Raw genomic sequence first — 15,430 nt, forward strand, 5'->3', positions numbered from 1 at the left:
TAGTTTTACAATCAAAACCGCTCAAGTCCAACATTAGGAGCCTATGTAATTTTTTTTTTTTCAAAATCTACTAAACCCCAGCAGCTGTCAGATTTGCACCTTGTTAAATCTTTCAGCTAATAGATTCTGTTCTAGTGAGTCATGCGTGCATGGTTTGTTTTGGAAAAGAAACATGGTACTTTTTGGATATTAATGATACACTGAACGTATTTTAATGTGTCTTACAAAACATAATTTTTGCAGTTTTATGGTTTTTAACATTAAACAAGTCAATTTTATCATACGTGTTAATGCAGTCATGTTAGATTGCTAGTATCTGGTACCTGCGATGCTGATATTGGCCAATATTGACAGTCACTGCACGTTCACATTATTAGGGTGATTTCAAAGAAATTCTGCATGGGCTTTACTTTGAATAAGGATATTTGAATACTATATTCAATCTAACATTTTCTCACTCATTTTGAAAATGTCTCTGAAATATCTCATTTTAGTTATACCGTATGAATGTAATTTGAATGTCAATTAAATGATTAGATGGAAGTTAGATTTTTCTCCGATTGTACTAAAATGGACTTGGCAGATTTTGGAAATAAGCTCTTCAGTCAATAGATTGAATAATGTATAGTGTATAGCGATCAATTCACTTAATTTCTTAAACCCTACGGACCTGGTACCAGGTCCAGTAGAACGCTACTATAATTGACTTCTGGTAAAAAGTAAAAAAAATAAAAATGCTCTTTTGGAAAGTTCTGTACTGACTAAAACTTTTGTAGTATCTCTGTACTTTGCGGTATTTCTATGAGTGGTTTGGTTTTTTGTCCAGTTGTAGTCATGGTGTTGCTGAATGCAGGGGCGCAGATAGGATTTTTGAACTGGGGGGGACTGAGCTGTCAGCAAATGATTCTATTTTGTGTGTGTGTATATATATATATATATATATATATATATATATATATATAGGGGCGGCACGGTGGTGTAGTGGTTAGCGCTGTCGCCTCACAGCAAGAAGGTCCTGGGTTCGAGCCCCATGGCCGGCGAGGGCCTTTCTGTGTGGAGTTTGCATGTTCTCCCCGTGTCCGCGTGGGTTTCCTCCGGGTGCTCTGGTTTCTCCCACAGTCCAAAGACATGCAGGTTAGGTTAACTGGTGACTCTAAATTGACCGTGAGTGTGAATGGTTGTCTGTGTCTATGTGTCAGCCCTGTGATGACCTGGCGACTTGTCCAGGGTGTACCCCGCCTTTCGCCCGTAGTCAGCTGGGATAGGCTCCAGCTTGCCTGCGACCCTGTAGAACAGGATAAAGCGGCTAGAGATAATGAGATGAGATGAGATATATATATATATATATATATATATATATGTGTGTGTGTGTGTGTGTGTGTGTGTATATATATATATATATATATATATATATATACACACACACTACTGTTCAAAAAGTTTTGGGTCACTTTGAAATGTCCTTATTTTTGAAAGAAAAGCACTGTTCTTTTCAATGAAGATCACTTTAAACTAATCAGAAATCCACTCTATACATTGCTAATGTGGTAAATGACTATTCTAGCTGCAGATGTCTGGTTTTTGGTGCAATATCTCCATAGGTGTATAGAGGCCCATTTCCAGCAACTCTCACTCCAGTGTTCTAATGGTACAATGTGTTTGCTCATTGCCTCAGAAGGCTAATGGATGATTAGAAAACCCTTGTACAATCATGTTAGCACAGCTGAAAACAGTTGAGCTCTTTAGAGAAGCTATAAAACTGACCTTCCTTTGAGCAGATTGAGTTTCTGGAGCATCACATTTGTGGGGTCGATTAAATGCTCAAAATGGCCAGAAAAATGTCTCGACTATATTTTCTATTCATTTTACAACTTATGGTGGGAAATAAAAGTGTGACTTTTCATGGAAAACACAATTGTCTGGGTGACCCCAAACTTTTGAACGGTAGTGTGTATACATGTTATTTCACCTCCCTCACTGCCATCACCAGGAACTACCTGCAGGCCAGGACAATGATAACATTTTAACATAGCCTATGGAAATCCAAAGTTTACACATTATCATCACGCACAGAAATTGCAAAACTAGTTTTAAAACCGCTAAGTTCCAACTGTTAAACATAGCGAGAGGCTGGGCTACGTGTGTGTGTAAAGTGTAAACTAGTGCATCCTGACTTTCTAACTATGCCTGTGTGTTGCGTGAGCGGCAGTCAGTCAACAACTCTTCGCAAAGTTTCCTTATGAAACAATATGCTCGCTGAAATTATGGCAGGAAATGCCAGATTAAACATTAAAACTGCCTTCTGAGCACTGTATCTACAGGCTGCCACTGAAAGAAGGAGGCTACCAGAAAGGCATCTCTACTCCGTACGATATTACTTTCACTACGACATTACTTTGAACAGACTATCAAAAAATTGCAAGGTGATGTGATAAAGTAAGGCACAGTTTACTTACAGTCATTGTTTTTTGAAAAAACGATGCAATCGTTTTCTGCCTTTTCGGTTTGGCACCCTTCATCATGCCGTGTTGGGGTCCTGAACTAGGAGGAGCTGTCCCCGATATGCCTGTCAAACTTGTTGTGGGTAACCATAGCAACCAAGCTCGAGCTCGCAACCTGTGCAGTCTGCGCAGTTGCAACTATGTATGTACTGCTGTGCACCTCAATAAACTGAATGGTAATTAGTCTTTTGATTTTTCCGTGAGGTTTGCCTTATGCAAAGAAAGACAGCATAGATGTTTTTTCCTCCCTATAAGTGGGGGGGACCGAACGAGGTGAATTTAAATCTGGGTGGGACGAATTCCCCCCGTCCCCCCCTCTATCTGTGCCCGTGGCTGAATGAAAAAAGTGGCATCTTTGTGCGTGGGCCCGTTGCTATCATGTTGTTATCCACTGTCTATTCTAGAATAAACTTTAAGCGAAGATTAAAAAAAAAAGTTAATTTCTCTTTATGTTTATCACAATTTTCAGGCGTATTCACAATCACAATGTTACTGTCACTGGAAATATATTCTCTGAGGTCTTAGATATACATAGAGACCAAGATGATGTATATTGACCTGATAATTATGGAACTATTTCTGATTAATTTATGGTGTCTGTCTAGGCGAGCCACACCTCCCAGCACCCTCGGCCTTAAGAGGTTAATATGATGCTTAGTGCCAGGGTGGCTGTGTGGTCTAAAGCACTGCATTAAGGTCCTGATCCCACTTCAAATCCCACTTCTGACATTTGTTTGGGAAGCAATGGCCTAAAAGTTAGAGAAGCAGCTTTGGGACCAAAAGGTTCCTGGTTTGATTCCCTGGACCAACCTAACCCAAACCCCCAACTGCTCCCTGGGCACTATAGTGCAGCTGCCTACTGCTCTGGGTATGGGTTAAATGCAGAGAAAGAATTTCACTGTGCTCTGATGTACATGTGACAAATAAAGGCTTTAAATTCCCTCCCCCAAAATTAATATACAGTGCTGAGAGTAAATGAGTACACCCCCTTTGAAAAGTAACACTTTAAACAATATCTCAATGAACACAAACAATTTCCAAAATGTTGACAAGACAAAGTTTAATATAACATCTGTTTAACTTATAACGTGAAAGTAAGGTTAATAATATAACTTAGATTACACATTTTTCAGTTTTACTCAAATTAGGGTGGTGCAAAAATGAGTACACCCCACAAAAAAAACTACTACATCTAGTACTTTGTATGGCCTCCATGATTTTTAATGACAGCACCAAGTCTTCTAGGCATGGAATGAACAAGTTGGCGACATTTTGGAACATCAATCTTTTTCCATTCTTCAACAACGACCTCTTTTAGTGACTGGATGCTGGATGGAGAGTGATGCTCAACTTGTCTTCAGAATTCCCCAAAGAAAATAATTTCTTTCCACCACAAAGGTGAAGGCTACAAGAAGATCAGCAAAGCTTTACTTATCAGTCAGAATACTGTAGCAAAAGTGGTACAAAGATTTAAGAAAGATGGAACTGCAGCCATTTCACAGAGACGTCCAGGTCGTCCACGGAAGTTAACACCTCGACAGGAGCGTCTTCTGATGAGAAGGGTTGAAGAAAATCGGCATGCAAGTTCACTGCAGTTATCTAAAGAAGTAGAAAGCCAAACTGGGGTAACTATTTCCCGTGACACAATACGGCGTACACTGCAGAGGAATGGCGTGCATGGATGCCGTCCACGAAAGAAGCTTCTCCTAAAGCCCAGGCACAAAAAAGCCCGCCTAGAGTTTGCCAGGGCCCATGCTGACAAAGATGAAGACTACTGGGACTCTATACTCTGGAGTGATGAGACCAAGATAAATGTTTTTGGAACTGATGGCTTCAAAACTGTATGGTGTCACAAAGGTGAGGAATACAAAGAAAAATGCATGGTGCCTACAGTGAAACATGGTGGTGGCAGTGTCCTTATGTGGGGCTGCATGAGTGCTGCTGGTGTCGGGGAGCTGCATTTCATTGATGGCATCATGAATTCACAGACGTATTGCTCTATACTGAAAGAGAAGATGCTACCATCACTCCGTGCCCTTGGTCGTCGTGCACTTTTCCAACATGACAATGATCCTAAACACACATCTAAGGCCACTGTTGGATTTCTGAAGAAGAACAGGGTGAAAGTGATTCAGTGGCTGAGTACGTCTCCTGATCTGAACCCAATCGAACACCTATGGGGAATTCTGAAGAGACAAGTTGAGCATGACTCTCCATCCAGTCACTAAAAGAGGTCGTTGTTGAAGAATGGAAAAAAATTGATGTTGCAAAATGTCGCCAACTTGTTCATTCCATGCCTAGAAGACTTGGTGCTGTCATTAAAAATCACGGAGGCCATACAAAGCACCACCCTAATTTGAGTAAAACTGAAAAATGTGTAATCTAAGTTATATTATTAACCTTACTTTCACGTTATAAGTTAAACAGATGTTATATTAAACTTTGTCTTGCCAACATTTTGGAAATTGTTTGTGTTCATTGAGATATTGTTTAAAATGTTACTTTTCAAAAGGGGGTGCACTCATTTACGCTGAGCACTGTAAATATAAACCTCTGAATTATAAAATCAGTAATATCTTCTCAAAAATGAACATGACTACAGCATGTGCAGTAGAATAGTGCAGCAGTAATGTGGCCGCTTCGTAATGCTAGCAACCTGGGATTGATCCCCGATTCGGGTGAGAATAACGAATACGTTCTTACATACGGTAAATAGTGATAAAATGTGTTCAAAGGCTGCTTCAGTATGATTTTCATGTCAATTAAGGATCATCTTGGAATCGTTCCTTGGATTTTTGAGAGCAGGACATTTTCACTAATGGGACTGGGCATTGTTTGTATACGTTTTTAATGTGTGCTTTTCTGCACTGTTTACTGATCGCTCTAATGAAAAGATGATTCTAATGAAATGTGGCACAGAGGAAGTGGTTAATTTGATCTTCGCTGGAAGCTTTCATCAGGCCTTCCCACAGCTTCCAAAACACTTTGCATTGCGTTTAAAATTCTGCCTTTAAATCCCAGACCTGACTGTCTGTAGTTTTACAATTTGGTTTATGTAACCTCTCACTAATGAACCTCTTACAGACCCTCTGGATGTGTTTGTGTATGTGCTTCTTCAGCATTATCCATTATCTTCACACACATACACACATGCACGTGCTGATGAAATCTGCTGTAGTAGTTCAGCATCTGTTGGCCTGATTTGTTCTGAAACCAGTTCAAGCTGTTTGTTTGACTCCTCCAGAGTCATATAGTCAATAAGCTTCACAGTCAGGGTCTTGCTGATTGGCAGGTAGTGTTGAAGCTCCTCAGGCACAGGTCGAGGTCTTGGTTCCCTATTAGAAGTGACTCAGGCCCCCGGCCGTCTTATTTATTTTGTTATCAGAAAAGCAGAGTGGAAAATTTCCTGCTGCTTTAATGCATGGCTCTTTTTTTATCTCGTCGTTCAGGGGCATGACGCCTGCTGAGGCAGAAATGAACTTCCTGGAGAATGCCAAGAAGCTGTCCATGTATGGGGTCGATTTACATCATGCAAAGGTACACCACAGGAACAACAACTGCTATTTCTGATTCAGGTTTGATTGTCCAACTCTACTGCTGTTGCATAATCCAGCACTTTAGGACCTGATGGAGTTATACGACTTCTAGATGTCTTTCCTATGGCCTCGTCAACACTGCTACAGATAGATCTGAAAACTTGTACCTTTTCCTCTATTTTGGTGTCTTGTCTAATTTGTGACCTATACTGTACCTTTATGAAAATATCTGATTGTGCTGGCTAAATTTGAATACCATTTTTGGGTTGTAGTGTAAAATGAGGAAAATTGGACTTCAAAACTTATGGCACACAACACAAATTTCAACTGAACTTGGACTTCAAAGTTTCTGACTCGCAACTTTATTTGAATTTCAAATCTTATGACTCCCACCTCCTCCCGGGCATCAACACATATGACTTGCAGTTTGACTCAGATTTCAAAAATGTATGACTCACACCTCAAATCAGACTTCTTAACATATGACTCACAACTCAAATCAGACTTCTTGATGTATGACTCAGAACTCAAATCAGACTTCTAAATGTACGACTTGCAACTCAAATCAGACTTCTAAATGCATGACTCGCAAGTCAAATCAGACTGCTAAATGCATGACTCGCAACTCAAATCAGACTGCTAAATGTATGACTCGCAACTCATACCAGACTTCTAAACATATGCCTGAAAACTCAAATCAGACTTCTTAACGTATGACTCGCAACTCAAATCAGACTGCTAAATGCATGACTCACAACTCAAATCAGACTGCTAAATGCATGACTCACAACTCAAATCAGACTTCTTAATGTATGACTCGCAACTCAATTCAGACTGCTAAATGTACGACTCGCAACTCAAATCAGACTGCTAAATGCATGACTCGCAAGTCAAATCAGACTGCTAAATGCATGACTCGCAACTCAAATCAGACTGCTAAATGCATGACTCGCAAGTCAAATCAGACTTCTTAACGTATGACTCGCAAGTCAAATCAGACTGCTAAATGCATGACTCGCAAGTCAAATCAGACTGCTAAATGCATGACTCGCAAGTCAAATCAGACTGCTAAATGCATGACTCGCAAGTCAAATCAGACTGCTAAATGCATGACTCGCAAGTCAAATCAGACTTCTAAATGCATGACTCGCAAGTCATACCAGACCCCTTAATGCATGACTCGCAACTCATTCCAGACTGCTAAGCGTATGACTCGCAACTCAAAAAAGACTTCAAAACGTATGACTGAAAACTCAAATCAGACTTCTAAATGTATGACTCGCAACTCAAATCAGACTTCAAAGTTTATGACATACAGTGTGACTTAGATTCAAAGGTTTTGAGTCAGAACTGATTACTTGCAACTTCAAAGCTTACATATGCTTCACGAATCGACTCAGATTTTTGGAGCTCATGACTCAACTCAGTCTTCATACTGAATGTTCTTCCCTAAACTGTTGCCACAAATTTGGAAGCAGACGCTTATCTAGAATGTCTTGCTATGATGTAGCATTACAACTTCCCTTCACTGTAACTAACTTGCTCCAGCATGACAATGCCCCTGTGCACAAAGCAAGCTCCATGAAGACATGGTTTGCCAAAGTTGGAGTGGAAGAACTTGAGTGTTCTGCGCAGAACCCTGACCTCAACCTCACTGAACACCTTTGGGATGAGTTGGAACACAGACTGAACCCCAGGCCTCCCCAGACCCGACCTCAGTAATGCTCTTGTCGCTGAATGAATGCAAATCCCCACAGCCACACTCCAGTGGAAAGCCTTCCCAGAAGCATGGAGGTTATTATAACAGCGACTAAATCGTCAAGAAGGCCATGTAGTGTACCATCGAATGTGCACAGACACTTATGCAGAGTAATTTACAGCATCAGGATGTACATGTATCTGTGACAGTGTGAAGAAGGCATACAGTAAATAATGCAAACGTTATGAGAGAAAGTACATATAGATGTACTCACAAACTGATTTATATTAAAGCACAGTTTTTAAATGTATCTGTGACAATGTGAAGAAGGCATAAATAATGCAGACATTATGAGAGAAAGTGCATTATCATGGAACATTCCTGGCCTCAAATACACTCAGTAATTCTCTTGTTTTGTGTTTTGCTGATCCTCTGAGGTAGGATTCAGAAGGGATTGAAATCATGCTGGGCGTTTGCGCCAACGGCCTGCTGATCTACCGTGACCGCCTAAGGATCAACCGCTTCGCCTGGCCCAAGATCTTGAAGATCTCGTATAAGAGGAGCAACTTCTACATTAAGATTCGCCCAGGAGAGGTCTATCCCTTTTGAGCTCGCTGCTGTGCTATGCATATTGTACTTATCAAAGCAAAGTGGTGAAAGTTCTTTTAGAAGAACATGAACTTTGGGCAGTAATGTTTCTTAAAAATACAGCAGTTGCCCACAAAAATGGAAGGTTTGCTTGCTTCGGCAAGACGTTCTACTCAACCATACTTTTTGGGGATTAGATCATAATTTATTTTGGCGATTATGTGAGTAATAAAACACTTCAGAACATGCTGTTATAGGAAAATAATCAATTAAGCAGCGGTGGTGGTGTAAGAGGAATAAAACCCTTTGATACATGCTGTTCTTGTGGACTGATGGGATGGAAACCATCACCCCACCTCCTTGTTGATTTATTTTCCTACAACACTATGCTCGGTTTTGTTTTATTCTTTACATGAAATCGTAATGACAGACACTAACCGCATTTCTAAGCGGTTTTTTCGAGTCCCCTAGCCGTTATGGGTTGCACAGTGCAGCTGATGAATGTCAATAAGGCTGGAGGGAATAAGTGGATGACCTCCTTGATTTGTGAAACCCTCAGGCGTCTTCTCTCAGCATGTCTGTCTTCTGAGTGACAGGCTTGCTGACGGTTCGCTGGCAGAACAGAGCCACACACATACACGCATAAAGAGCTCCTTCATTTCCCAAATCGCAGCTGCAGATCAGTGCCTAGAAAATGGGATGAGATGGACAAATTTAGAGCGAGATGCCTGAATGCCACGCTCATGTTCTTCTGAAAAGAAAAAAAAAATGAGTCTGATTTGTCTCATAGCTTAGCTTGAGAATCTCTCCTAAAGATAACAGAATTGGAGTGATTCATTTTATTCATTTACTTCATTTAATTAGGCCTTGGAGCAACATAGAGGCTGTGTGTGCAATGTTTGTTAAATTAGCAAAGTCATTTATGGTGTCATTGGAGCTTGATAAAAATTCAGGAAAGGACCGACTGTATCAGAAATGATATGTCCTCTATTCACATTCACAGTACGAGCAGTTTGAAAGCACCATTGGCTTCAAACTGAATAACCACAGAGCTGCGAAAAGACTCTGGAAGGTCTGCATCGAGCATCATACCTTCTTCAGGTAAACTCTCCCAATCTTCCTTATCGATAATGGTGGAGGGCGGCACGGTGGTGTAGTGGTTAGCGCTGTCGCCGCACAGCAAGAAGGTCCGGGTTCGAGCCCCGTGGCCGGCGAGGGCCTTTCTGTGTGGAGTTTGCATGTTCTCACCGTGTCCGCGTGGGTTTCCTCCGGGTGCTCCGGTTTCCCCCACAGTCCAAAGACATGCAGGTTAGGTTAACTGGTGACTCTAAATTGAGCGTAGGTGTGAATGTGAGTGTGAATGGTTGTCTGTGTCTATGTGTCAGCCCTGTGATGACCTGGCGACTTGTCCAGGGTGTACCCCGCCTTTCGCCCGTAGTCAGCTGGGATAGGCTCCAGCTTGCCTGCGACCCTGTAGAACAGGATAAAGCGGCTAGAGATCATGAGATGAGAATGAGATGAGATAATGGTGGAACAGCTCCATGGTGGAGTTTCTCAGCTTCTTCTTATGTCTGCTTCTTCTGGGTTCTCCTAAGAACATACCAGTTGGTGGATGAGCAAGTCTAAATTGCCCCAAGGGTAGTATCTCACTGGGCTGCGACAGCCTGCGACTATTGGAGACACAATTGGGATAAAATATGCAAATTAATGACAATTTTCACTTGGAATCACACTGAATTAATATTCACATATTTTATCGCAATTGTTGGGTCTCCAACTTGTCGCAGCCCAGTGAGATACTGGCTGAAGAACTTGCACTTCCTGTCTCACGGAAACTGACTTGAGAAGGGTTCGCGACACCAGCGACGCATTTGCGGCTATTTTGAGAGAAATTTTGTCGCACGAATTTTGTGAACACGTTCAAAATTTCAGCGACGAAGGAGCGACACTTTGCGACTCATGCGAGGAAATTGAGAAGCCCCGCGAATGTTTCAAGACACTTTTGAAACTCTCTCGCGAATGGTGTTTGCAGTTTGTCGCAAGCTGTCGCAGCCCAGTGAGATACTGGCTTAAGTATGAATGAATGTGTGACCAGTGCTCTGTAATGTACAGAGATTACAAAATACAAAGATTTTTTTAACATTTGTGAATATGAGTTTAAAAAAAACAACTCTCAGAAATCTTGTCAGGTTAGCTCATGCTAGCCAGCTAGCTGACAAAAGCACAGGACCTTCATATACAGTACGTACGTAAAGACACATTGTCTACGTAGTTAGCTAATATTAGCTAGTTAGCTCATATCAAAGTGGGATGTTCTGAATACTTATGAGCATGGCTTAAAAATTCTCAGAAATTCTGACTGGTTAGCATTCTATCTGGCATGTTAGCGGTGAATATTAGCAACATTTATCATTCACTAACATGCATAATGTCAGAAATCCTAGCACATGTTAGCTAACTGGCTAGCTTCATCGGTGATGATTAGGAACATTTTTAGGAAGTTTAGGAATCCTCAAAGCAAAAGAACGTAGAACGTGTGAATATGAGTCAAAAAAAAAAAAGCCCTCAGAAATCCCGATACTCTCGCGAATGGCATTCGCAATTTGTCGCAAGCTGTTGCAGCCCAGTGAGATACTGGCTTAAGTATGAATGAATGTGTGACCAGTGCTCTGTAATGTACATCCCATCCAGAGTGAATTCCCACCTCACACTTCATATTCTTGTAACAGACCTGGATTCAGTGTTTAACAAAGATGAATGAATCGATAATAATGCCTTGTTTTGCTTATTACACCTTCTTGCATGATGTTCACTCAACCTTCGTCTGCACTGTTGAGTCAGTTTGAGTGGAAACCTGGTGTTTTGTGTTCCACCTTAGCGCAGTTGATTAGGCAGGTTAGAACCCAGCACTCATGCTCAGGGATGTGAAAAAACAACCAGAGCGAGAGTGCCTGAGCTAAGTGGTCTCAGTCTGATGACTTACTCTCGTGTGATTTGACTCTGACTCAGGGGCGCAGATACGTTTTTTTGAACTGGGGGGGACAAAGCTGCCAGCAAACCAAACCCAACCCCACCCCCACGTTGCCTACGTATGTGTGTGTAAAGTGTAAACCAGTGCATCCTGACTTTCTAACTACGCCTGTGTGTTGCGTGAGCGGCAGTCAGTCAACAACTCTTCGCAAAGTTTCCTTATGAAACAATATGCTCGCTGAAATTATGGCAGGGAACGCCAGATTAAACATTAAAACTGCCTTCTGAGCACTGTATCTACAGGCTACCACCGAAAGAAGGAGGCTACCAGAAAGGCATCTCTACTCCGTACGATTTTACTTTCACTACGACATTACTTTGAACAGACTATCAAAAAATTGCAAGGTGATATGATAAAGTAAGGCACAGTTTACTTACAGTCGTTGTTTTTTGAAAAAACGATGCAATCGTTTTCTGCCTTTTCGGTTTGGCACCCTTCATCATGCCGTGTTGGGGTCCTGAACTAGGAGGAGCTGTCCCCGATATGCCTGTCAAACTTGTTGTGGGTAACCATAGCATCCAAGCTCGAGCTCGCAACCTGTGCAGTCTGCGCAGCTCAACCAACCGAATATCAGTCTTTGTTTTGTTTTATGTGAGTTGTTGCAACTATGTCTGTACTGCTGTGCACCTCAATAAACCGAATGGTAATTAGTCTTTTGATTTTTCCGTGAGGTTTGCCTTATGCAAAGAAAGACAGCATAGACGTTTTTTCCTCCCTATAAGTGGGGGGGACCGAACGAGGTGAATTTAAATCTGGGTGGGACGAATCCCACCCGTCCCACCCTCTATCTGCGCCCGTGCTCTGAATCGACTCACCAGGACCAAAAAAAAAAAAAAGCTGCAGAAATTCTAGAGATTTTGAGTAAAAAAACCAACAACAACAAAAAAAAACCCAAGTGGAAATAATCTCTGGATGCGATAAATAAATTAAGAACTAAGAATGAAAACATTTTTCATTTAACATTAAATCTTTTCTCTGTGCTAAAGCTTTGTTTGCTTTTTTCCATCCGGTTCTGAACAATGAATGAAAAAAATTTATAGAGGATGTGCAGTCACGTGACCCATCCGTGTTTACTCCGCCATATTGGACGGCTTCAGGATTGTTTACCTTGCGCGAGCGTAATGGATCCAGGGAGTAATCCCCAAGAAAATTCGGAAAATACCCCATCTACATCGCGCAATAACTTGTCTAAGTTTGTTCAGCATCTTGAAGGTGACGTGAGGCAGCGTTACGTGGAAAAGTGTTCCAGGTTGGGGATTGCAGATCCGTACAACTTGCCGCAATCCTTGTTCAGGGAAATTCGGAGCTGCGGTGCCGGCGATTTGCCCGATCTGGCCTACCATGACATTTACAATTTTCTTGTTAATCGTGAATCGTGTTACACTGGCAAAGCCCTCAAAGCTTACAAGAGCCTGGAAGCTTATAAATATTTTGTTGCGGGATGGGTATCCCAACTATACCTCTGGAAGGTTCCGAAGAAGAATGTCTACTTGATAACCTCACGGGTAAGTGGCATTAAGACGTTTATCGTAAAGAGACTATGCAGGACGTTTTATTGTAAGAATGTTCGAAATCTAAACTCAGTTCCAGATAATGACAGGGTTGTAAATATGTATGTTTTTGTCTGAAAAAAAAAAAAATCACAAATCACCGACTATGCAGTTATCATTTCAATTCGAAAATCAACTTAACAGATGTACTAGGCGTATTGAATTAGAAGATTACACCTACCTGATATGAAGTGTTCACTACAAATTCGGCTGGTAGAACTGGGGTTCCAGTTCTCTCTTCGCACAGCGGACACCCATTTTGCACGTCTCTCCTCGTCTGCGGGGAATCTATAAAATGACACGCCCTCCTTTTGGCCCTGTCTATTGGTACAACCAAATGCTGAACAAGATATAACCATTCTCGAAAGATCTACTCCCACACACTTGATAATTAGAACGGGTTCGTCTAAAGGCCTCTGCATGCTCTTGCGACAAGGCTTTCGCAGATAGCTTTTCGCAGATAGCTTTTCGCAGACAGTTGTAATTTATCGTTGAGCGGGGAGTAATAGGCGTGCGCGATGTTATTCACCGCTACAACGCAAGGGGGCGCGAAGTCGCAAAATCGCTAGGAGTAGTTGGTGGGTGTGGTTAGTGGAGTGTTTATCCTCCGGTTACTTATAATGACTAGAACTGGAGTCGTATAGATGTCCGTACTTCCTCACTTCCTCGATCAACCGCTCTTCGTGCTGCTCCATCTTCGTTCGTGTTTTTAAAAATGGCGGTCGTGAAAACAAAACAAACCTGGAAAGTAGGGAAGCGGAAGTGCGTGTACAGCGGATGTACCGGTAGAGTGGACCAATCAGAGCCCTCTGGTCTGCGACGCTGTCTGCGAGGCTTCTGCGGTGGTCACAATTTTTGGGAGGTGTGCGCAGAGCGTCTGCGAAGGTGGGGGGGCTACACAGACACTATCTGCGGCGCCGTCTGCGAGGACTGGGTTGTCAGCATAAATTGGCCTTAAGTTCTATGCGCGGCCATGCCGTCCAAGATGGCAGATAAACAAATATCACGTGACCTCGTGACGTCACGTGCACGCTCTCTATAGGATGTGTTGATCCCTATATGTCCTTCAGATAATGTTTTTCTTTATTAATTTTGTTTTTTAGTTCCTGCAACTATATTCAGTGTGAAACTATGCCAACCCGAATCAAAAGTATTCAGACTCCGCAAACAGACCAATAGTAGTGAAAGCACCCTGAGTATCTAGGATAGATACTCAAGTTTGGTTCAACCCGACTCTGTGGTTAAAACCGTACTGTAGTCTACCTTCCTCTATGCGTGGGCTGTTCTGACTTGCTTTTACGTGCTCGTCTTTCCAGTTTTTTCCACTCTTATTTACTTTACACTGCTGAGATGAGAAAAGCAAGCGTCTTTTATTAGTGGTAAATTGTTCCAGGAGTGGAGATTTTTAAAATTGGAGGTGAAGACGAGGAATTCTTTCATCCTGCTTCACTGTTTTTGCCTCTGGGGCTTTTTGCGTGTAGAATTGCTTGCCAATAGCGTTGTACCTCAAGTGTCTGCATTGAGTACCTTCAGAATGTACAGTATCAGTTAAAAGTTTGGACACACCTTCTATTTTAATGTTTTTTATTAATTAAAAGTCACTTCATGTCTTTAAAGTAATGATGGATGTCATTTCTCTTTACTTCGTTGAGCGGTTGTGGAACAGGACAACAGAACCCTTGACTGACATGCTAAAAACCCCTTTTTTAATAATAATAATAATAATAATAATAATGTTCAATTTATATAGCACCTTTCTTACACCCAAGGACATCTTACAATTGGGGGGGGGGGTCCACCAAAAGAGAGTCAGGATGTAGTTCTAATGGTGTAGCTACCCACAGTCCCACCAAAAGGCGAATGAAGATAAATCCCACACTACATGCACAACTGCTGCGACTCCACCGGGCAACATCGCTCAGAACACCGCACCAAGCACAGAAGCACTGCTGCACAGAACGCTGGACAACCGTGATGTTAAAAGAGCAACGAGCTTACTGCAGTCCACAGCGAGGAGCACAGGCATCACCCACGGTGGACCAAGGCCCGAAGAGAACCGACGCCAAAACTGGGTCCGGAGCTGCACCACAACCGCTGGACAAAACTCACTCAAACAAACATCAAACTATACAAAGGGAGAAAAAAAAAGCTGCGGTGAGAAGCGGCAGCCAAAATACGCACAGCATACTCTCAACCGGAAACGGAAATGATGGAAAATCATTTAGGATTTTCTTTAGGATGTTCCTAGATGGTGTCAGCCCTGTGATGACCTGGCGACTTGTCCAGGGTGTACCCCGCCTTTCGCTCGTAGTCAGCTGGGATAGGCTCCAGCTTGCCTGCGACCCTGTAGAACAGGATAAAGCCACTAGAGATGATATGAGATGAGATGTTCCTACAGTGGTGCTTGAAAGTTTGTGAACCCTTTAGAATTTTCTATTTTTCTGCATAAATATGACCTAAAACATCATCAGATTTTCACACAAGTCCTAAAAGTAGATAAAGAGAACCCAGTTAAACAAATGAGA

General features: G+C 42.0%; 1 protein-coding gene across 8 annotated transcripts in view; it reads left to right on the forward strand.

Annotated features, from left to right (window-relative positions):
* Positions 1-15,430, forward strand: part of LOC132874264 (protein 4.1-like) — a 274,967-nt gene that overhangs the window by 210,870 nt on the left and 48,667 nt on the right. For all 8 annotated transcript variants that reach the window (XM_060910284.1, XM_060910285.1, XM_060910283.1 and 5 more), the window contains 3 exons: positions 5,951-6,038; positions 8,178-8,330; positions 9,328-9,425. In XM_060910284.1, coding sequence (XP_060766267.1) covers positions 5,951-6,038; positions 8,178-8,330; positions 9,328-9,425 — 339 coding nt within the window. The remainder of the gene's footprint in view (positions 1-5,950; positions 6,039-8,177; positions 8,331-9,327; positions 9,426-15,430) is intronic.

This window comes from Neoarius graeffei, chromosome 26, assembly GCF_027579695.1.
Source record: "Neoarius graeffei isolate fNeoGra1 chromosome 26, fNeoGra1.pri, whole genome shotgun sequence".
Lineage (NCBI taxonomy): Eukaryota > Metazoa > Chordata > Actinopteri > Siluriformes > Ariidae > Neoarius > Neoarius graeffei.